The sequence below is a fragment of the Gobio gobio genome (genome assembly GCF_949357685.1).
Source record: "Gobio gobio genome assembly, chromosome: 25".
Taxonomy (NCBI): Eukaryota; Metazoa; Chordata; class Actinopteri; order Cypriniformes; family Gobionidae; genus Gobio; species Gobio gobio.
In genome coordinates, this window is record NC_137121.1 from 25,957,566 (window position 1) to 25,982,368 (window position 24,803).

Consider the following 24,803-nt stretch of genomic DNA (forward strand, 5'->3'; position numbering starts at 1 on the left):
TTATTCCTTTTAGACAGAAAAACTGGCTCATGAAGTGTTTACCTGATAAAGTGCAATTAATGCCACAACCACAGAGATCGCTAGTTTCAAAGGGAACCTAAAAACTGATGGGAAAGAAACACAATATATTAATACATACACTACCGTTCAAAAGTTCTGGATGGTAAGTCTCTTCTGCTCACCAAGGCTGCATTTATTTAAAAAAAAAAAAAAACAGTAATATTGTGAAATATTATTACTATTTAAAATAACTTTTCTATTTGAATATATTTTAAAATGTGATTTATTCCTGTGATCAAAGCTGAATTTTCAGCATCATTACTCCAGTCTTCAGTGTCACATGATCCTTCAGAAATCATTCTAATGTGATGATTTGATTATCAAGAAATTTCTTCTCAACACTTTTTCACAATTCTTTGATGAACAGAAAGTTCAAAAGAACAGGATTTATTTGAAATATAAAATCTAATGTAACATTTTAAATGTTTTTATTGTCAGTCATTTTTATCAATTTGATAAAAGTATGAATTTCTTAAAAAAAAGTTTTTTTTTCCCCTAAATTTGGTTTCAACTTTAGGTTTATCAAAACATTCCAATGTAATAGTTACCATCCTCTGGTGTGTAGATGTAAGACTTGGCAGCATCTCTGAGTCTTTCAAATAGTTTGGGTTTTGATGTACTGGAATTGCAAAGCAAGAGATAACAGTCACAAACAACAACAAAACTTAATTTAATAGAATTCTACAATAACGCCCCTTCATATTCTTTCGAATGCACAATTAGATATTTAGTAGATGCTTTTATCGTAAGTGACTTACAGTACACATATTACTTTGCACAATGGCTTAAAATGGGATTAGAACCTACAACCTTTGAACAACCAGTCCAGTTTTTTTAACTCATGGCCTCTTGGTATTTAAGGCATATTTGAAGTTTGTTGCTATATACACTTATGTATAGACCTTGTGTAGCCCAGCCCCCTTTCAGCTCTGCGCTCGTTGTGTTCTGTCTTGGGGTGGGTTGCACCAACAAGGATTAAATTAAACTCAGTTTAGAGCTAATCTAGGATTTGTTGATCTAGGCTTTAATTTAAATCGAGCTGTGTTGCACCACTTAATTTTAAACCCAGATGAACAAATCGGGGATTAGTATTTAACCTGCGATTAAAACCTCCATTTAAGATTCATCCTTGTTGGTGCAACCCACACTTAGGGTATATATTTCCACAGCACAACGGTAAGATCTTACCGATTTATGAATGAACTACTCATTTAAAAAAAAAAAAAAAAAAACTTTCTGGTCAAATGACATTTTGTTATGACATCCGCTTCAAACATTGCAATGCTCGTGATAACTTTCATGAACTCTACAACATCCACTTCATCAGCTAATTACTCTTCGACAGCGATGCAATAGAAATACACAGAGCTACCGCAAAAACGTTCAAACACAACATTTTAAAGATGGCTGCACGCTTGTTTCTCAGTTATACCTTCCTCCATATAACTGCCACATTTATCAAAGTAAATTATCCCTTGATTACATTCAAGTTGCTTTCCTATGGCCAATATCGCTATTGGGACTAAACATGTGTATTCCGGACACTGATCCTTGTTTGGATCAGAAACTTGGACCTTGCTCGAACAAACAAGGCATTTCTCAATGTCAAGGAAGGATCCTCGGAAGCCAGAATTCCGAGGATGCTACGTCATCGACGTCCGTCGAAGGGCTGTTCCAATGTCGAGGATCCTCGGAATTTCAACCAAGGTCTGAGTCCTTCGTTCGGAAAATATGCCATATACAGGAAAGGATGCTTACGAGTAGACTTCGCGCACTTAGCGTTCTCAAATCACCCACAATCCTATGCGCGCAGCTTTGCTATCTTGTTCAAAAAATACAAATTATCGGACGTTGGCAGAGTTGGAGCGTTAACGGGGCAATATGCTTTCAAGTGTAAGTATTTACGTTTCCAAACATTTGTTATAACCGTAGTAAATATAAGTAAAGTTTAACTTTTAAATGCCAGTACAAATTACAACCGTATACAAATAACGTTATTGATGGCTAACGGACCTTTTCACTGACGTAATGAGGCTGACGTGCACTTGCTAGCCTGTTCCATTTAAGTGTTCTCCGAATGCTAAAGAGGAGCCTCGCCTAGCCTCTGAAGGAAGTGACTTGGAAGGACCAGTCCTGCAGAGGAAGGATCCTTGACATTGAGAAACACCTACAGACTAGTCGACTTATACTCTGCCGTGATTTAAGCTTTAAGCTTGACTTTGACTAGTCGCTGGTCATGGCCTAAAGAGGGTCTTTTAAGTCCACTTTTACGCTCTGTTTCCAAACAGTTAAAACTACAAATAAATGCATCCTCTATATTGCTTCCTAATATTGTGTTGGTCCCCCTTTTGCTGCCAAAACAGTCCTGACCCGTCAAGGCATGGACTCCACTAGACCCCTGAAGGTGTGCTGTGGTATCTGGCACCAAGATGTTAGCAGCAGATCCTTTAAGTCCTGTAAGTTGCGAGGTGGGGCCTCCATGGATCGGACTTGTTTGTTCAGCACATCCCACAGATGCTCGATTGGATTGAGATCTGGGGAATTTGGAGGCCAAGTCAACACCTCAATCTTGTTGTTGTGCTCCTCAAACCATTCCTAAACCATTTATGCTTTGTGTCAGGGCGCATTATCCTGTGAAAGAGGCCACAGCCACCAGAGAATATCGTTTCCATGAAAGGCTGAACATGGTCTGCAACAATGCTTAGGTAGGTGGTACATGTCAAAGTAACATCCACATGGATAGCAGGACCCAAGGTTTCCCAGCAGAACATGATGCACTGTGTATTCTGACACCTTTCTATCAGAACCAGCATTAACTTCTTGAGCAATTTTGATCGGACCACACAGGCCTTTGCTCCCCACGTGCATCAATGAGCCGTGGCCGCCCATGACCCTGTTACCAGTTCACCACTGCTAAGTTTTGGAGATGCTCTGACCCAGTCATCTAGCCATCACAATTTGGCCCTTGTCAAATTCGCTCTAATCCTTACGCTTGCCCATTTTTCCTGCTTCTAACACATCAACTTTGAGGACAAAATGTTCACTTGCTGCCTAATATATCCCACCCACTAACAGGTGCCGTGATGAAGAGATAATCAGTGTTATTCACTTCACCTGTCAGTGGTCATAATGTTGTGCCTTATTGGTGTATGTCATATCTGTTCGAATCTCAGCTCGAGGTTCAGGCTTATTAATGACGCCATCAGCAACTAGTCGACGCCGACTTGCCTTTAAATCACATAAATGTCGACTTAGAAAAAATCTGACGTCATTCAACACCTAATCCGAAAAGTGGACATCCGGGAGAGGTCCGATAATCAACCGATGGTTTGCCCATGTCTGTCGAATGCACACAGACTGCCTGCCATATTGGCTCCTTTGGCGGCAACAAGCTGCTGTCTGGTCGATGCAAAGATCCGCTCCGTAGAAGACATGGACTAAACACATTGAGAAAGACCTTGATGACAAGAATATTGCCATTGACTGCCAAGCATGGAATGGCATAATGAACGAAATTCGCAATCCTGCGGCACTTACATGCTATGCACTCCGGGGACAGCCCCAGCACAGCACCAGCTCGGGACTAAAGTGAAGTGAAGATGCTTTCCCATGTAGGAAAGTTTCCATGGAACAGGAAACATTCCCTCACGTGGCTCACAGCACTATTTTCAATGACATTCCAGACACTCAGCATATTTTTGCATGAAGAAGATCAGCATCTGTGCATTACAGACAGACTGAATGGCATTAGCTCATGATTCAGACTCTAAAGACTGCGGGACAGTGGCTGATCACTATCTATGAATCTTTACATAAGTCAATTTACACTAGGTGTGATTGATCGTCTGTCAATGGAAATAAGGAAGGAAGGAAGTAGTCCGTGCACAGCATCCCATCTGCATGGCTATTGTACAGTGTGCCGCTTGCTATGAAAGAAAAAATACCTCACTATTCCTTTCCTTTATTGGAATTGGAATCCATTCCATTACCAAAACGGTTTCATGAGATTAATTCACATGCCGTCAGCATTATAACTGGCACTTTCCATTAATAAGCAACAGAACAGGGCCTGCAATGCTTAAAAAACTATTCTTGAGGTCAAAATGTCTTTTTTTCTTCAGCAAATTGTCTGTCAAAGAAGGTGCTGATCCTTCGGAAAACATTAACTTCAAGAGGCAAAACTAAATATGATATAAGTTTTAATTTATCTTATTATAAAATGTATTTAGATGACATTAAAATAATTTATAAAATTGTAAAAAAAAAAAAAAAAGATACATTTAATTTAATTTAAATAATATAAATTATTTAAATTATGTATAAAAGTGTTTTTATTTTGACTAGTGGACTCAACATAACATCTAAAAATATATTATTTTACTTTTCATTATTCTTGAATCTGACAATAATGATGAAAATAATAAATACAAAATAAATAATAATGTGGGACAATTTTGGAGGAAAGTGTCATGTCTTGTCATGAGTTACTAGTATAATTTCTGCTGTTTAAAGCTTCTCGAACCTTTGGGTTAATAAATAAAAGTGTCCACAAAAGTGGACCTCACCTGATTTTGGTGGGCTTTTTCTTCTTGAGAATCTTCTTCACATAATCTCGGTAATAACTGCTACTGAGGTCCTGCAAAAAAAAAAAAAGACAAATAATTTGATAGCAGCATTCATTCTGTATGAAATCACACAGTTTGACGTGAACAAGACTTTGCTTGACAAATCGGTAATTCTGAAAAACGGTTTTAGATTCATCAAATCGTTTACTCGCAGTTTAGAAGCTTTGCGAGGGAATTGTTCCTCTTATTTCATCCAAACGTATTCGTCATTGCGATTATAGCTGAATAACACTGGCATTGTGCGTTTCCTGTGGGAAAACAGCACGCTGTTTGTGTAATGTCCTCTGTGAGTCAAACATAACCCAATCCCATTGAGCTGCTTACAATGATTAGACCTCTGGAATGCAGGTGCCGCGTTTACAAACTCCCCTCTTGCCTTTCCATGCTGCTAAGTCCCTCATTATGAATTAACACAGTGGTGCTTAACTGGCGGGTCATGACCCAAAAATGGGTCACAGGTCTGTTCTGACAGGGTCGCATACAGTACAGCATAGAAAAATGATGGATCAGTGACAAATAAGACGAAAAGATCAATGACAAGTAAGAGTGTCCATGATAAAGAAAAGTAAAGTATTTTTAAAATCTATAGTTTAAAACATGAGGCAAGTTCTTAGAAATGTTTTCATTTTTTATCTTGGTTTTCATAATAGTTTCATGTGATCGTACCGCAGTGCCCCCGGGACGTGATTTCTAATTTCTACCGGAGGCCATTTAAACCGAGGGCGAAGAACTCAAGAAGTTAATGCTGGTTCTGATAGAAAGGTGTCAGAATACACAGTGCATCGCAGTTTGTTGTGTATGGGGCTGCATAGACCTGTCCACCGCCGAAAGCGCCAGCAGTGGGCACGAAAGCATCAGAACTGGAACAAGGAAGAAGGTGGCCTGGTCTTTCTTTTACATCACGTGGATGGCCGGGTGCGTCGCTTACCTGGGGAACACATGGCACCAGGATGCACTATGAGAAGAAGGCAAGCCGGCGGAGGCAGTGTGATGCTTTGGGCAATGTTCTGCTGGGAAACCTTGGGTCCTGCCATCCATGTGGATGTTACTTTGACACGTAACACCTACCTAAGCATTGCTGCAGACCATGTAAACCCTTTCATGGTATTCCCTGGTGGCTGTGGCCTCTTTAACAGGATAATGCGCCCTGACACAAAGCAAAAATGGTTCAGGAATGGTTTGAGGAGCACAACAACGAGATTGAGGTGTTGACTTGGCCTCCAAATTCCCCAGATCTCAATCCAATCGAGCATCTGTGGGATGTCCTGAACAAACAAGTCCGATCCATGGAGGCCCCACCTCGCAACTTACAGGACTTAAAGGACCTGCTGCTAACATCTTGGTGCCAGGTACCAGAGCACACCTTCAGGGGTCTAGAGGAGTCTGTGCCTCGACGGGTCAGGGTGGTTTTGGCAGCAAAAGGGGGACCAACACAATATTAGGAAGGTGGTCATAATGTTATGCCTGATCAGTGTATATATATATTAAACAATGTACCGATGTACAATAATAAAAAATATATATGAAACAATAATAAAACGTTATGCATTCATGAAGTAATACGTTTTATTAGGAATGTCATCCTTTTAATATAGCTTTTTCTTTATTACGATATGAGAACAGTTGTATAATCCTGATATGTGACATTTCCCTTTGGAAAAACAAATTCCTTTGACAGTCTTACCTCAGAGGCATTGGTCGTCTCTGTATTCTGTAAGCCCTTGAACAGAAGTAGCGGGTACTGGAAACTTAGAAAGGCCAGACAGGCAATCTGAGGAAGACTGCTCAACAGCGCAAAGTACTTATAGATCTGCAGGCATGGAGAAAGAACAGACGAATCAATTTCAAATAACATCAATGTTCGCAGTCATTTGTCTGGCTATACATTACCCACAATTTCTTCCACACATATTCTGTGCAAACCACTTTTACCCAGAATTTTATATTACAATCCAAACAAGGCTTTCTTTATTTTGCCCTAAAATAATGAAATGGCTTTCAGCATGAACCCAACCTGACTGTTTTTTGCAGTTTGATCCCTTTGTCCTCTTGCTACTGGTACTTTTTCTTTAGTTCTGACAGAAACTAAAGTGATTAACTGAAGGAAAGCTCCATGGTGAGATCCCGAGAAGCAGAACAAATTGTTTTGAGGTTTGACCATTCATTTAGGAGACACGAGGACAATGGGAACAAAACCGGATGAGGTTAATGAACTTATCTGCGAGTTTTATTCAACATCCACTTAAACACAGTGGGAAAGTAAACGAAGAACCCAGATAAACTGTGCTGAAAATACTCTATAGGCAATGTTTTAGATCCATATAATACCTGTGGCGTTTTGGGACAGTCCACCTTCTGCCAGACCAGAACTCCGAAATGCGTCCACGACAGCAGGCTGCCCAGAACGTAACCAACCTTGTTATGCAGCGTCCCACAGGCCAGAAGAGGGTAGTACAAAGCGGGGTAGTACAGAAGAGCCAGGATCATCCAAAACTCTACAGAAATACAGAAAAAAACAGTGTATTCAAGTACAGACATGTAATAATTGGGCCTTAATGTAAAATAGCACTAGTGTTCACTGCATATATTAAATACATATTAATCTTTGTTAAAGCTGTGTTTTGTTCTTTAATTAAAGGGATAGTTCCCCCAAAAATGAAAATTCTGTCATTAATTCCTCACCCTCATGTCGTTCCAAACCTGTAAGACCATCGTTCATCTTACGAACACAAATCAAGATATTTGTGATGAAATCCGAGAGCTCTCTGACCTCTCCATAGACATCAATTTAAGTAACACTTTCAAGGCCCAGAAAGGTAGTAAAAACATCGTTAAAATAGTCCATGAGACTCCAGTGGTTCAACCTCAATTTTATGAAGCGACGAGTATACTTTTTGTCTGTTGAGACTGGCATTTTGTCCGTTTAAGCGTATGGAGATGCGAAAGAGGAATCAATACGTGTGCCATCTAAAACGCAACTCTCTGTGTGTTTGCGCGCGGCTGTGCGCACAGATGACAGCAAGTGAGTACCGAATTAATTGTCAAACTTTAAAAACACAAGCGTGACGAACCATGGGGTCTGATCCGTATGATCACCGATCAACTAAGAACCATTTAACCCCTAGTGGTTAAAGATCTAGGCTGGAAGTTGAAAGGTTGTAAGTTCAAACCCAGTATTGTGCGATCTATGAGACGTCACCAATGCGTCTTGAGCAAGAGAGTTATATAAATAAATTTTTCAGTGTCAGTTGACTTCAATTTGGGCCTGTTTCTCATACTAAACTTCTGAATTGCTTCAGAAGACTTGGAATATTGCGTTACAGTAGCATGGACTTCTTTTATTGAAGACTGAGCAGTGTTACTTTATGATCAACAGAAATTTGTAGTGCCCGATAATCGAAAAGCAGAAATTATTACTGTTTTGTTGTTATTAATGCAATTTTTTGTGATCTAAATGATCACAACGTTTACTACAATTCATTTAAAATGTTTTCACACCTGAAAGTCCGCACCAAGGTCCAAACCGGACCGGAAGTTCATGTTTTGATACATTTTATACATTTGGTTTGGTTTCACATTGCAATTATGCGAGCGGACTAAAGAACTTTACATGACATACTTGCATTCTGTTGTCATCATCTATGTGGGCGGCATCTTGACATTGATTGGTTTGTAAACGGACGTGCGTCTGACGTCAGCGTCTTTGACAAGAATGAATTAACGGACGCATATCTTTGCCACTAGTGAATAGTGCGCATTGCTTTAGCATATCTTTTCATTTCAAATGGTTTTGTTTAAAAGTGGACATTTCAAGCTTTCTATAAACATATTTCTCATGTCTGTGAGGCAAGTAGCTGCTGAGTTTCGGTTTATTTGAGACGCGCTCCAGTTCATGTGCAAAGCATATGATCGCTCCATGTCACGATTGTTGTCTGCTATAGACTATTTGCTTCTTATTTATTAAATCCAGGCAATTATCTGATTAAACATTGATTAAAATTAAGATACAATTTATACAAAACAAAATTCACTTTAAAGAAATGCTTTCTACAAAATAAAACTTGAATGAAGTGGTCAAGATCATTTCTGACCTTCTGTCTTCTGACATATTGCGCATCTTTTCACTTTTTATAATACAATATAGCCCAGATTAAATTTGAAAATAACATTATAATATTTAAACATAAACAGGAACTTCCTGTAAATGGTCTGAAAGTCCGAGCCATACAGAAAATGCTTTCACACTAGAAACAAACCGAACCTTTGTTCAGTTTGATTCGGACCGAGACTAGCCTATACCTCTTTTCAACAGACCAAATTTCGTCTGTTTGGTCCGGACCGTGGTACGGGGGAGGTTTCACACCTGTAATTTTGATTCGGACCAAACTGAAAAGTCCAAAAATCCAGACCAAACAAGGTAGGTGTGAAAGGGCCCTTATTTTCAAAGAACCGGTAACTTTTAAAAGTCTGAATATCAATAAAAAATATTGCTCAAAATGACCATTATCTGTCTGTTGTTCAACAGTTAAAGTGTTTTTTTTTCATTCACATTCATCACTCTTGAGCACTTCTTTTTTTGTTTTCAACACATTAAGGAAACTCAGATTTGGAACGATAGGAGGCAGAGTTAATTTTTTTCATTCTTTTAACCTCAGATTGATCCAGGAGGATTATGTACAGTAAGTTACTTTAAGTAAAATTACAACTTTCTACTTGATCATATGATTTTTAAACGTTTGGAAACAGCAAAACATGTCACATGATTTACATATTAAAGCACCAAATAGTTACATAATGCAAATACAGCATTATGTATGATGTCTGAGGCCCTGTTTGCCAAAGAAACAAAAAATGCAAGCGATAATCCAATTACAAAACACAACTAAGAAGGACAAGCAGTTCAGAGAGGGAAAAAAAGATCAGGTAGGGTGCTACTTTTCATCCTCTTGTGTGAACTGAGCCTACTTTGGATAGGTGCCATCTTGTGAATAGGGAGAGTGTTGAATGTTCATCCGATAGCACCAGTGCAGGGTGAGCCCCTATTACCCATGAGATATCCCTGCAAACCGGTGAATTTCCCAAACACTTTTGTGGCCTGAAATCTTACTAACAACATTGATTTGCATTATGATAGAAAATGATCTCTGCTTTTTTTTTTAATCTCGAATCTTCACAATGTTGCCATAGAACGATGCAATTCTCAGATAGCAACCTGGAGTTAAAAGCTAAATGTTAGCGGATCAAGACTTGTTCCTTGTGGGAATCAAACCAGCAACCTTCCGTTTGCCAGTCCTGAGCCTTAACCACTAGGCCACATGATAAAATAAAACACAGGAAGTGAATACAATAGTGGCCAAAAGTGATTTCCGAGTGATTTATTTGGGTCACATTTTAGTTTAGGGTCCAATTCTCACTATTAACTATAACTTTTGCCTCAATAACTCCAAACTACTGCTTCTTAATATTTAATAAGGTAGTTGTTATGTTTAGGTATTGTGTAAGATTAAGGGATATATGGTCATGTAGAATAAGTGCTTTATAAGTATTAATAAACAGCCAGCAACCTAGTAATATGCATGCTAATAAGTAACTAGTTAATAGTGAGAATTGAACCCTAAACTTTGTTAAAAGTATTACCGATATGTGTTTTTAATAACCCTGCAAGTTTGATTAAACCATAAAAATATGCTGAAAAAACAGCAAAATAATGTAAATATTTTAAATATGAGGGAAGAACAAAACACTAAACTTGGTTAAGGTATCGATCTGACAAAAGTATTTGTCAAAAAAGGAAAACTACAGCTACAGGTTTTATTTTAATATGCAAAAAAGAGAAGCTCACAGGCAAAAGCATTTAATAAACATAATCAGTTTATATTATTTCGCTGGTTCTCTCTTGCTTTTGCATGTTCATAATTTCCTTGTATGACAGCCTGGCCAAGAATATCGCACAATTTGTCATGTTTCATTGTGTTTTCACAAACAAAACAATTGACTCCAAGCACAACTACAATATACTTAAAAAATATTTGAATAAAGAGTGAAGATGTCAATTTTCCTAGGCTGGACATCACTTTTGGCCATTACTGCAAATATTCACTCATGAAATATTCATACTAAACGCATGTCATCTTAGTCATGGTACCTTTGTTCACGATGTCTTTGGTGAAAGGAAGTGGATGGTGACTGAGGACCATTCCGACCAGCTTGCAGAAGAGAACGCCATACACCGCTACAGCAAGACCCTTGTGTTGTGTGTGGTCTAAAAAGTTTACTGGGCTGAAATTAAAACAGAAAAAATTATGTTGGTGGTTGCCAGGGTGTTGCTAGGGTGTTTTTTTTCATGGCAGATGCCAAACTGACCTGAGTAAACCTGTAAGTCCCCTCTGATTGACACCCAACTTCTGTCGTCTTGCCAGGATAGCAAGAACCAGCATGACCACCAGCTTTGGACATAAAGAGAGGACAATCTGTCAGTCTTACAACCTCCCTGACTTCCTCTAATGGCCCACCAGAGCCGGGCACAGCTGTGACATCCACCTCTTGTTAACCTCTTCTGCATCACAGCTTCTTGGTGCAAATGAAAGCACAGACCCCTATGAAACAAGGGCAGAGCCCATTTCCAAAGCCTCTGTTTCTGGTGTGAGTAAGCGTACCATCAGAGAACAGAGGCCCGGGGTCAGTGACCTGCAGTGACCTGTAACACTTTTAGGAAGCTTCACGGCCTAAAGGTGACGTCTGGGTCCACATGGGTCCATCATAGTGAATTAGCAAATACCAAAGAAAGGAAAAGGCCAGCAACCCAGTGGGAAGTCTGGCAGTTACGAATGACAACAAATGCGTTGAATAATTTTTAAAATGGTTTCTTTACACAAGTGCTACAACAGTACCATGGTATCAGGTGGAAATACTATGGTACTTTGCAGTGGTCAACTGATATATTCAATGACAAATGCTCATACCAATATTTAGGAATTAGCAGGGCTATTATAATTAACTAACACTAAAAGCATAAAATAACTTTTGTTACTTGAAATAAAATAAAAATTTAACTGAAATAACAGTTGCTAATGCAACATTTCTCATTTTTATTTAGTTTAACAATGTACTAAAACCAAGGAAAATTAATAAAAAACTAGAACTGTCAAACCGACTAATTGCATCAAACATAAAAGTCAGTGTGTGTGTGTAAATATATATATATTTATTCACACAGACACACATTGTATATTTACAAACTTATGTTATATGCGATTAATCGATTATTTATATGCGAATAATCAATTTGACAGCACTACTAAAAACTGTATATATATATATATATATATATATATATATATATATATATATATATATATATATATATATATATATATATATATATATATATATATATATATATATATATATATATATATATATATATATAAAAAGAATAAAATGACAATTTAATACAATTTTAACTAAAACGAAAAACTAAAATAAAAACAGAAAATATAAAATTCTAATTCAAACAGCCAATTCAAAATATAAATAAAAACTTGAATAGTATATCAATAACCGGAGATTGGGATGGCCAATATAATGTCAACATGTTGTTGCTAATGTGTTCTGGATGGTTGCCAAGACGTTGCTATGGTGTTCTGGATGGTTGCTAAGATGTTGCTAGGGTGTTCTGAATGGTTGCTAAGATGTTGCTAGGGTGTTCTGGGCGGTTATTTATTGGCATAATTCAAAAGAGCCCACACCCAAATTTCTATGATATTCTGATCCATATAAAATGTTTGTTTTTTTGTTGTTAAAAAAAATAAAAATAATTATATTATATTATAATATATATATATAGAGAGATTTTGACACTAAAGTCCATCTAAGCATATCCAAATATTGTCAGTTTAATCATTCTGGCCAATATATTGGTCTATCATTAGTACTTATATAATTATATATGCCATGGTACTGATTACAATATTCCAAGATACTGAATTTTGGACAGAAAGAATAGACAAAAAGAGAAAATTGAGAATATAAAGAAATAAGGATCAGTCTCATCTGAAGGGAACTCACAGATATTGCAGCAATGCATATGTTGAAGAGGCTTTCTTCAGCCGTGGGGTCACATGGTGGGATAACTCTGAAAATTTCACAAACACAGAGTATTTATCATAAGCTGGTGAGATCCAGGCCGATTACTCAGCCTGCACACGTTCCCATCCTCCCCTCCTTTCCTAAGCAACAGACCATTACTAACAAGAGCACTTTTACTGAACCTCTTCAAGTGAAGATTAGCCTATTCATTTAAACCGATTGTCGTGGGTAATGTGACTGACGCGGAAACGCCAGCACGCGGATCCCGTCACACTTCCAAGTAAACTGGAATTCAGGGGTGGAATTAGAGAACTTCTAGATGAATGAAAGGGTCCTCATTTTATTTGATTTCACTAACAGAGGAAGTCTTGGGCGAAGCTAATATGTGACGCATTGAAGAAACCCTAGCTTCACAGTTTGGTGTCTTGTTGCCGAGAAGTCTCTTGCATATGTGAAAAGAATCAAAGATGAGATCAAAAAGAAAATCCCTGCATGAATCGCAGTGATGGATGTGCATATCACCTTCAGAAGATTTACAATCAGATATGTTTGCACACCTGTAGACTTGGAACCATATAAATGTTCTTGGTAGTGCATTATGGGATGGCAACAGACTATACGACAAGCAGCAATAAAGATGATATCTCATGAATATCTGAGGACCTGACCCAAGTTATCTAGATGAAATCACAAAACTAAGTTAATGTCTAAACCCAGCAGACCCATGAATGCACCTTTTTTTAAAATAAGTCTCTTACGGTCACTAGTAAAAACAGTAATACTGCGAGTTATTAAAAACAGTTTAAAATAACTTTTCTATTGTGATGCAAATCTGATTTTTCAGCATCATTACTCCAGTCTTCAGTGTCACATGATCCTTCAGAAATCATTCTAATTTGCTGCTCAAAAACATTTCTTATTATTACCATTGATGAAAACAGTTGTGCTGCTTAACATTTTTGTTGAAACCGTGATACGTTTTTTTCAGGATTCTTTGATGAATAGGAAGTTCAAACGAACAGCATTTATTTGAGTTTTGTAACATTACTATTACTATACTGTCACTTTTGATTGAATTTCTTTCCTAAAACAAAATACAAATGTTACATGTTCAGTTAATAATGATGCAAAAATGTATTGCAAATGTAAGTGAAATTAGAATTTTTCTCACATATAATGAATCACAACAAAGTTTTGATTGAATTTAAAATGACCCTATATAACAGCATCTATAAAACAGCAAATGAGTGTACTTACTCGACAGGAGGTTTGGTTGGCACTGCATTTTCGTACCAATCTGAGTAGTCGTAGTTCACAGTATCAGCACTCATGGTGCCAACCTACAGATGAAACAGAAGTTTCAGTGAGCTCCAATAACTTAGGGAGCAGTCGAAATGCAGCGCTCCTGCAGGACACAAATTTGTTCAGGTTTGGTTTGGGGAGGGAAAATAAAGTTTCCTCCAAAGTTTGGCAGCTGCTGGTTTGTGTTCTTCTGTCCCTAAAGTCTCCTTGTCTTCTCCTTTAACACCCTTGTTCAGGTGTCCTGTTACCACCGAGAGCTGTGAGGAGCAACGTGACGGGTCCCTTTCTGTAGCATGCCAACCCAAAACGTCTTTACTTCAGCTTGGATCTCCTTTTCAGTTTGGGGATTACCACCTCACTGGAACCCAGGAGAGAGAGAAAGAAAGAGAGAGAGAGAGAGAGAGAGAGAGAGAGAGAGAGAGGGGGGAGAAAGCAATCCAGAGAGAAGTTTTCCAGATTTCCAAACGGGGCGGCCGATCTCTCCTACCACCTGTAGTTCAGAGAGATTAGGTGGACTTCCAAGGCTAGTCCTGTGGCTGGTATTGAGAGGTTGAATGAGCGCTGGACTTATAAAACTCCGCCAAAGCTTGGCTGGAACTGTGTGGGGGCCGAATGCTGACATATTCCAGAGTGATAACAGGAAAATTCATGCGTGTGAGCTTCAGTTATCAGGCTGTGGAGATTCCCAAAGGTGACTCAAAGTGTGAGGTAGAAGGAAATCATTTCCATTAACCACACACACGAACTGACAGGCAAGTGAAGAATCAAGTCATGTGCAGTGCGTGTTACACTTTCTGAATCACACTGTAAAAAAAAACTGTCAAATTTATGGTAAAATGACAGCAGCTGTGCTTGCCAGCACTTCACTGCAAAAATAAGCGAGCAACATTTTAGGTTTTGCTGGACTGAAAAAACTACTGTATATTTCATTAAAGGCACAATATGTTAACTAGAAATATGTAATATATTTTGTTGACTTGTGTACTTCCATTATCCCAAATGTTTCCAAGAATGTTTAAATCCAGAGAAAGAAGCCATTTTTACCAGGACACGGTTGCCTATCAATGACATCATACCCACGTTACCCTCGATTTCAGGCTTTATTTTGTAAAAACCATGGAAACACTAAAGACGCTTTAATATATTATGTGTTTTATTAGACAGGCGATCAACTGTCTAAACTAAAAAAATAATGATCATTATAAAGCGTGTCACGGTTAGTCTTATTGTTTAAATCTCGTTTTGTGTTACCGAGAGTACCGCGATTTACCATGCCTAATATCGATCTAGATCACTGCAGTGTGCAACAAGTGTCTCATAGTAGCCGCCGTATCATCTAATATGATAAAACAGCGCTGCGTTACCCCACATACTCATGAGTGGAAGAAGCGGAAGCCGACGTCTGCAGCATTACAAAAGCTCCACTGCTTTCGAGCCATGTGTCGCGCTTGACTCTCATTAGCAATCCCTCCAGCGGCCTCGTTCCGCTCTAACGGCTTTCAGCCCCACCCTGCTTCATACTACAGTAATGTTCATAAATCTTTTAAACATTAGCTCAACCATGAATATGAATCAGATTCTGAGGTGAAGACAACAACTCCCACGATTCCCGCAAAATCAAGGCATCATCAAGCTAGCCCTTTGTTTTGAATAAGCGACGAAAAATACATATTGTGCCTTTAATATGATTTCACGAGTTTGCCCATATAATTATAATCATATTAGTGAAAGTGGTAAACAGATTTGGCTTGATGTCTGCTATAGAGGGGCTCGGAGAGGATATTCTACCCGAGCTCCGATTGTCCCCCGATAACAGGCAAAATTGTACAAAAGGAGGAGCAGGGGAGGAGGAGGGATGCTGCAGGAACTAAAAATGGGAAGAGGTAAGCTGCTGGTTTTATACCTTGGTATTAATTGGAAGATTAGATTACGTTTAATAACTTCACATAACGTTAAAGGGGTGGGAATCACAGGGTACCTCACGATATGATACGATACGATACATGGCTCACAATACCGATAATATCATGATACAGAAATTCTGCGATAATCATGATAATATGATAGCATTATCTTGATATCGGTCTAACTATGAAAACCAAATGCCAGTGAACAGGTTAAGTGCAGGTTTTCCAGACTTTGGACTAACGCTGCTGTGGTAACGATGGCTCAACCAACTACTTCACGCTCATTGGGCCTCATTCATGAAACACGAGCAGAACGAATTTGTGTGTAAATCGTTCATAAAGCCGCTCTGAAGTTAATTTTCGGATTCACGAAAATTTTCATATTTTCAAAATGTTAGTTGGTACGAAAGAAATTTACACCTGCTCCCTACCACGTGTAAATGGTGCGTAACACAGACTGAACAACAATAATGGAGAAGTTAATATTGCTTTTACTGCATTTTTTATATTCAGTAATATTCTTCAAAATGAGATACTAGTAACACATTACTACCATGGATATTCTGTATCATATTCATAGCAATCAAAGTATCTCAGATGGAAAAACGCTGCCCTTGCAAAGTGCTTTCAGCGCCACCAGCTGGCCGTTTTCAGAAGAGCACAAGGCATTTTTAGCTGGCTAAAATGCTTTGATGGAGACACGATAATTTAAAGGTCCCGTTTTTCGTGTTTTTTTGAAGCTTTGATTGTGTTTACAGTGTGCAATATAACATGTGTTAATGTTTCATGTGTAAAAAAACACAGTATTTTTCACACAATTTACTTATCTGTATACCGCTGTTTTCACTGTCCTCAAAACGGCCTGAGAATTTCCTCGTTCTATGAAGTCCCTCCTTCAGAAATACGTAACGAGTTCTGATTGTGCCAGCGGTTCCCGTGTTGTGATTCGACAGCAGCTTACACGCGTTGCCCGGGAAGGTCACGCCTCTTACCATAACGGGGAGATGAACGCGCTCAAACTACAGCCCCTGAAGGCCAAACAAAGGTGATTTGACTCCGGGATGAAAATAACAGCGTCTGAACGACATGGCGACAAACGCAACCGAACCGAACCGAACGCAACACTTCCTCTTCTCCACGAGGGAGCAACAAGACCACGCCCCCTTTTTCGCGTATTCTTGTGGGCGGAGGTTAGTCAACAAACTGCTCTACTGACGTAATTAAAGCAGGATGTACCAGGATGTAGTCCAAACCGGCCGTTCGCTGTAGGCTTTGAAAGGGAACTTCTGTTAAATAAAATATCTCGCTTGGCATTGAACTTTGAGCTTTATAATTTTACAGGTATTATTTATGCTCTAACAGCAACATTACACACTAACTAAAGTTTGAAAAATGGGATCACGAAGAACAGGACCTTTAATATTTATTACTAAGCATATGGCCAATTAGTCTCTTTAGCATTTATGCAAAATACTGGAGCCAAACCTGAGAAAGAAGTCCAGAAGATTCCACAGCGTTCCTGCACACATCATTTGCAGTTGTAACTCATGGGTGGGAATTATGCAAATTATGAATGAGCGTAAATGTCAATTTTACGCGCAAATTACTCAGAATTTGCTCATATATTTACGAAAGTTTCATGAATGAGGCCTATTGTGAGTAAATTGATGTACTTTTAAATTAAAAAAGTGCATGCGCACTAACCCCAGACCTCCACCCCCAAATCATTCTTGTCGGTTATTGGCTGGAGCTCTGTTTATTATGTTTTGTTGTCCAGACTGCCCAAGTTTGTTTTTGTTGCCGTTTGTGGAGCTTGAGCTGACTACAGAGACCGCGTTTTTTACAGTGTGTTCAAGGGACAGGCAGCTAACAGATAGTGAGGAGATGTTTGCTGTATGTGACAAAAAATTGCCTAAAAAAAACTTGTGACGTCGCTTATAACACCTTTAATTTATGTTCACGTTTCCCTCATTCATGTGTTGAGCGCCACCTCGAGTAGCCATGAAGTAGCGATGCCGGGAGCAGGGAAATCTATTTAGAGTGTCTTACTTTATCAATTAAAAAATGCGCCAGATTCTCGCATCACACGATATATTGTCCAAGTGATATTTTGTCCCACCCCTAGTTAAAAGGATAGTTCGCTCTAAAATGAAAATTAAGTCCTCATTTACTCACCCTGGTGTTGTTCTAATGCCGCATTCCCCTTCTTTCTTTATGTCCCGCTCGTGCTTGTCCCCAAAATGGCAGTGAATCGCGACCAGCGTTTATTTAAAAAGGGCATGAAATGCAATGTATTATTTAACAAAAATCCTGACCTTGGCCGTTGGTATTCAGCGCACGGCTGTACAAAGTGCACGTTAGCATGGCTCTATTAGCCGCGGTTCACTCCGTCTTGCCCAGAAAAACACACAAGTTGTGAGAAATCAAGATACACAAGAATGCGCACATCGCATAGCCGTGCGCAGAAGACCAACGGCCAAGATCAGGATTTCATTAAATACATTACATTTCATATCATATACCCCCAGAACACTTATACGGCACGTGTGGCATGGGATCATTCTGGGATAATTGTGTGTGTTTTTTAAAAAGCTTGATGCTGGTCGCGATTCACTGCCATTATGTGGACGAGTGCAAGCGGGCGCAACATTTTATTTTTTTATTCTCCTTTTGTGGTCCATAAAAGAAAGAGGGGGAATTAGAACAACACTGTTTTAGAACAACACCAGGGTGAGTAAATGATTACTTACATTTCATTTTAGGGTGAACTATCCCTTTAGTATTGCATTCTACTAAAGTAGGCCTACTACAATCTGTACTAAAGTCTTTATGAACTTTTTGAAGCGTCAAAGGTTGCATGGAGCGTTAGAAATCTGTCAGGTTTCATTAAGAATGTCTTAATGTGCGTCTCGAACATGAATGAAAGCCGGAGTTGGAGTGAATGATTACAGAATTTTCATTTTTGGGTAAACTAAATCTTTAAGATGGCTAAATCAACTGCATTGTCATTTTTAGATTATATTATTAGAGATAATAAGATGTGGTATGGGACAACATTTCTGATATGAACACACATACAAACACCAATCACAGATCATTTTGTCAGATTTAAAGTACAAATAACGTATTATATAATATTTAGCTACCTCTTTTATCCATTACAAAGAGCTCCAGCCATGTGAATGAAACTAAAGATCAGACTAGATACACTATCAATATTTAATGTTTAATTATATCATTCAATTTTGGCATTAGTGTTTCATTAATGTTTTTTGCCTTCTGTTTCAAGGCTCTTCTAATTAATGCTTTGCTATGATGTAAGGTGTATTGCCACGCCCATTGCCCCACCCACCAACTGACCACGCCCCCTTCACAAGTATGAGGGAACCTTCTCGGGTGCATTGTTACACTCATTATACAGGGATTACAGTCAAAGACGGTTAAGAAAAGTTACACAAATCCATTTCTAACAATGCTGAGAACTTTCGCATTCGTCCATCAGGAAAAACAAAAAAACTAAGCAGGATTGACAAATAACGGCCTCAGAACAAAGAACGCTTTGAGGAGCTCTGATTACATCATGGAAATGTGCCTGAAAGTTTGCTTGTATCTGGATGGGAAAAGGTCAGCGGTTATTTCCATTAAACGTCTTTGCATCTAATTTCCAAATAACACTGACAATGGATTACGAAACCTACCTGGATCTACCTGAGAGATATGAGGCTAACTCCTTTCCTATCTTTCCTCTCCTATTTCAAAGAACCCAATGTAGCTATTCCAAAAAAAGACATGGTGCACCATTCACTGGAGACATGAAGCCATCTCACAGCTATATTTATTCTCACAGCGAGTCAGGCTGACACATGTAGAAGCTTGATCTGTGTAATATCCCTCCTACCGCACCATTCACACCATATTACATACTGGACCGGTGGTGCTATTGTAACGAATGACCCCAGCAGAATTACACAGCGAAGTCTGTCAATGTCATGGACCACCATTGTGGGTGGCCTTTGAAATGGTGTAGTGTGCTTAGAGGATTCATTCTGGCATGGTTAAACCTAAATGGGATCCTGTCAGAGTCCACAGGAGCTCTTAACAAGGATGAAACTGATTAAGGAGGCAACACCATGGAGCATGAAACACAAGATGGATGCTGCCTGTAATGACTTCACATCGGCCACCATCACTCAAGGGCTCTGGGGAAAACCTCCAGACACCGTTTACAGAGAAAACAGCCTCCGTGGTGCTAACATGACCGTGCCATTGACAGTAAAGCTTTTAGAGGATAAGGAAGGTCAGGTGACAACTGAGACTGAGACCATTGCATTGGCTGACAGTGAATTTCTAACTATAAGAGACGCAGTTGATGAAGATAAAATACAAGAGATGTGAACGATGAGAACTGAAAATGGTACATCTAAACGCAATCATTTTCTGCAATCATCAACTGTCTTTTTCTTTCAAAATCCACAAAGCTTTCACCAACCAATAGGACTATTTGTAAGTCATGTTGGAAAGATTGTATTTACAAATTGAACGCACACAAACGGCACCACAATGTCATAAATACGAGTGCCGTTTTCTTTGAGCCCTGTATTTCCATTTTGGGGGTTTGTCAGTGTCAGTCGGAAAACATGGCAGAGGCAAACAATACACCAACATATGAAGTTGACAGTAAATTCATTGAAATACTAATTAGAGCTGTACAATTCTGGATACATTGAGAATCACAACCTTTTGGTTTCAAACCGAGATCACGATTCTCCCACAATTCAAAACAAACAAAATAACATGTAATTTACTAGAGGTTCTGACAAAATATTAAATGCTGCAGTCTATATTAAAAAAAATTGATTCTGAACAAATGATTTGAAAAAAATAGGTTTGAAACTTTGAATGAATGATTCAATGACTCACTGATTTTTTTTGACTCACTCATAAATACTTAACTTGTTTCATTACTGGATGAATCAGCGTTTTTGTTTTTGTTTTTTTAACTAATCTCTTGAATGAATGATTCAATGACTCATAAATACTTCAATTTTTTAAATTACCGGATGAATCAGCTATTTTTTTCTCCCTAATCTCCTGAACTAATGATTCAATGACTCACTCATAAATACTTCAATTGTTTGATTACTGTATGAATCTGTGTTTTTTTAAACAGGTCTTGAATGAATGATTCAATGACTCACTCAAAGGCTTCAATTGTTTCATTACTGGACGAATCAGTGTTTTTTTAATCTAATCTCTTGAATGAATGATTCAATGACTCATAAATACTTCAATTGTTTCATTATCGGATGAATCAGCTATTTTTTCTCCCTAATCTCCTGAATGAATGATTCAATGACTCACTCTTAAATCGCTCACTTGTTTCATTACTGAATGAATCAGCTGTTTTTTTTAAATAATTAATCTCTTGAATGAATGATTCAATGACTCACTCATAAATACTTCAATTGTTTGATTACTGAATGAATCTGCATTTTTTTTTAACATGTCTTGAATGAATGATTCAATGAATCACTCAAAGGCTTCAATTGTTTCATTACGGGACAAATCAGTGTTTTTTTTTATCTAATCTCTTGAATGAATGATTCAATGACTCATAAATACTTCAATTGTTTCATTACCGGATGAATCAGCTAATTGTTCTCCCTAATCTCTTGAATTAATGATTCAATGACTCACTCATAAATATCTCACTTGTTTCATTACTGGATGAATCAGCAATTTTTTTCTAATCTCCTGTATGAATGATTCAATGACTCACTCAAATACTTCAACCGTTTCATTACTGGACGAATCAGTGTTTTTTTTTAACTAATCTCTTGAATAAATGATTCAATGACTCACTCAAATACTTCAATTGTTTCATTACTGGATGAATCTGCTTTTTTTTACATGTCTTGAATGAACGATTCAGTGACTCACTCAAAGACTTAAATTGTTTCATTACTGGATGAATCAGTGTTTTTTTATCTAATCTCTTGAATGAATGATTCAATTACTCATAAATACTTCAATTGTTTCATTACTGGATGAATCAGCTATTTTTTCTCTCCCTAATCTCCTGAATGAATGATTCATTGACAAATACAGTTTTTTAACAGTCACTTGTCTCCACCTGGTGGCGTATGTAATGATACAATATGTATTTAAAGCGATTTAAAAAGCAAGTTACTTTTTAAAATGTGATTTACTGGATTTTGATCGCTTTTTCAATGACATCAGTGTTTATATACAAAATATAACCTTTTATCCCAGTTCTTCTGCGATAATATGAATTTTTGTAACAGAAATAATGAACTGTGTTTCATACCTGTACATAGCAACTGCTCTCTGGCTTTTTTCAACTTACAATAAAATTAGCCAAGTCCTGTGTGCAGAATATGATAATCTTTTTTGTCATTTTGTAGAAGTAGAGTTACAAAACCTTGCTGATTTTTTTTGTGGAAAAGCCCATATTCCAACAACTAGTGATTTGAACATAAAAATGTGTGTGTTATAAATTACAAACTGGCATAGGCCTACTATTTTTATGAATTAATTTGTTTATTGTGAAAATGCAATTTTCCCATGCTAATCTACATGGCGCCCCAATGCCAGGGCGTTGCTAAGGTGTTCTGAGAGGCTTTTAGCAAGTTGCTATGCAGATGCTACGGTGTTCTTCCAGGTTAATGGCCAAGTAAAAGGCCATTTTAGGTCCCACCTTCACCGTGCATGGGATTTTCTCAACATTTCATCGTCGAAAATAGTAAGTGTTCATTCAGTCGTTCAAGTTTGTTTGTAGCACAAACGGTGCGACGCCAAAGGTAAGCGTGTGTGTTACGCCACTCTTCATGAGGTGCATGCAAGGTGCAAGTGGTTTTTACACTCCCAAATGTTACAATTGCTATTATTAACAAGTGTTTGAGGACGTTAAGATTGCATATTGGTTAGCTTAATGTAATTAGCATCAAAAGATGAGTAACGGATATTTATGAATGTAGTTAAGTGTTTTTACTAGGCTGTTTTTCAATGGCGCATGTGAAACACAATTTATATTTTGATAACAACTCACCATCTCCTGACATCAGATAGAGACGCAGATGACAAGTGCGCGGTTCACTTGACCTTTACGAACAACATGGATGATTGCGTGAACCTATCCATCAAAATGTGCATCTTTGATTATCACATGTGCATACAAGACGATCAATAATTTATGCAACGGTTTCATTGACATTGATATATTTTGACGTGCTTTTCTGTTAGATATGTTTATTTTGCGTATATTAAAAAAAAAAAAATGCAGATCCATTTTTTTTTACATTTCCAATAGCTTCCCAGTTCCCAATCTGTTCCTTTCTCAAGTGCGTATATACAATAAAAGTTTTTTTTTTTTTTCAATTAAAAAAAGAAAAATATATAACCATCAAACTGACTCAAAAGTACTTAAACATTAAAATCAGTCCTTACCTTTCCAGTTGATCACAAAGTTCTCTCCCACCTTAAGAGTGAGACCCCGCAGTGCAAAATTCCTCTATATGCAGTATATTCTGTAAGTTTCTTTAGCAAAGTGTATATATAGGTATCACACACTTGGGTTGCCTACTTTAACTTTTGCAATAACCATATGTTCAATGTTTTGAAAGTGGATAAGGTTTTGTCTGAACGCTGCATGCCTCTCTGCAGACTTTGACCCTTTTTTGCAGTGGCCACAATATCTTGGTAACGAACTTCAGAAGAAAAAAAAGGCACAAGGAAAGTGCTGTTGTAAGATAGGACACCTCTTGGCTGAAGTTCAAAGCAGTGGCCTTTGATCACTGATACGAACCATCACCCAGGGAAATTGATACATGCTTTGCTCTGCATTCACATACTATTGGATAGTTGGATCAACGTTTTTTGTGCAGTAGTATACTATACAAAACATTTTATTGCATTGAACTCAAACACATGCTATAGACCATAGGATGAATCATTATTGTGCCTTTTAATTGTCTCTGAACCAGTAAGCTTGCAACATTTGTTTACTCTTTATGGCTTTCTGACTTTAGCAACAGAACAAAACTTATTTATGCGCTGTATGTTCTATATCCAGTGCAAACCAGCTGCAACACTATATTTAGATTCTAATTAATGTGAACTTTCTCACCACATTTGTTTTTCTTTCTCTTCTCTGATTATGCAGCGAGAATGGATCAAGATTAAAGACCGGGGCTGAATTTTGAATGAAGTTTAATCATGCTGGCGAGTATCAGCTGGTGTTGAGTGTGGAGAATCCTCTGTTTCTGCTTCCATCTGAGGGTACTAATGTACTAAATGGAATGAACGGTGTACTAGAAATGTTAACGTTTGGGCTTTTCGCGTACAGACTGTATCATTGTCAAAACGATCCCCATGCGCGAAAACGACTAAAAACGCTGTATTGTTCATGCCAGGCCAGTAGTTGGCGATGTCACTCTGTAACATGCCTATAAACTGAACATGTAACATCATGTGCATGACATCACAGTTTTTACAAATTTGTTTTTGTTGTTTACCTGGAGACGATAACGCTAATAATAATCATACGCTGTTTGTTAATTGGCCAGAGGAGAACTGGCACCCCGACTGAGCCTGGTTTCTCCCAAAGTTTATTTTTTTCCCGATTATGTCACCTGATGGGGTTTTGGTTTGCCACTGTCGCCTTTGGCTTGGCTTGCTCAGTTGGGGACACTACATTTTTCAACTAAATATCTAAATAAATCTAATTAGTAAACTAAATCAACCATATAAACTAAATTACTGATCTAATTACTAATCTAATGCCCACATTGTCACTGTATGA

The 24,803-nt window shown here is 38.0% G+C and overlaps 1 protein-coding gene across 3 annotated transcripts in view; it reads right to left on the bottom strand.

Annotated features, from left to right (window-relative positions):
* Nucleotides 1–23,626, bottom strand: part of stra6 (signaling receptor and transporter of retinol STRA6) — a 46,635-nt gene extending 23,009 nt beyond the window's left edge. Inside the window, exons 1-10 of one of the 3 annotated variants that reach the window (XM_079810248.1) lie at nt 23,450–23,626; nt 14,031–14,113; nt 12,753–12,819; nt 11,049–11,131; nt 10,831–10,964; nt 7,014–7,180; nt 6,370–6,495; nt 4,626–4,696; nt 609–679; nt 43–104 (exon numbers count right to left, since the gene is read on the bottom strand). In XM_079810248.1, the coding sequence (XP_079666374.1) occupies nt 43–104; nt 609–679; nt 4,626–4,696; nt 6,370–6,495; nt 7,014–7,180; nt 10,831–10,964; nt 11,049–11,131; nt 12,753–12,819; nt 14,031–14,104 (855 nt within the window). In that variant the 5' untranslated portion in view covers nt 14,105–14,113; nt 23,450–23,626. Of the gene's footprint in view, nt 1–42; nt 105–608; nt 680–4,625; nt 4,697–6,369; nt 6,496–7,013; nt 7,181–10,830; nt 10,965–11,048; nt 11,132–12,752; nt 12,820–14,030; nt 14,634–23,449 lie in introns of those variants that run through there. The other 2 variants (XM_079810249.1, XM_079810247.1) reach the window with 2 other exon arrangements.
* Between the last annotated feature and the right edge of the window lie 1,177 nt (nt 23,627–24,803).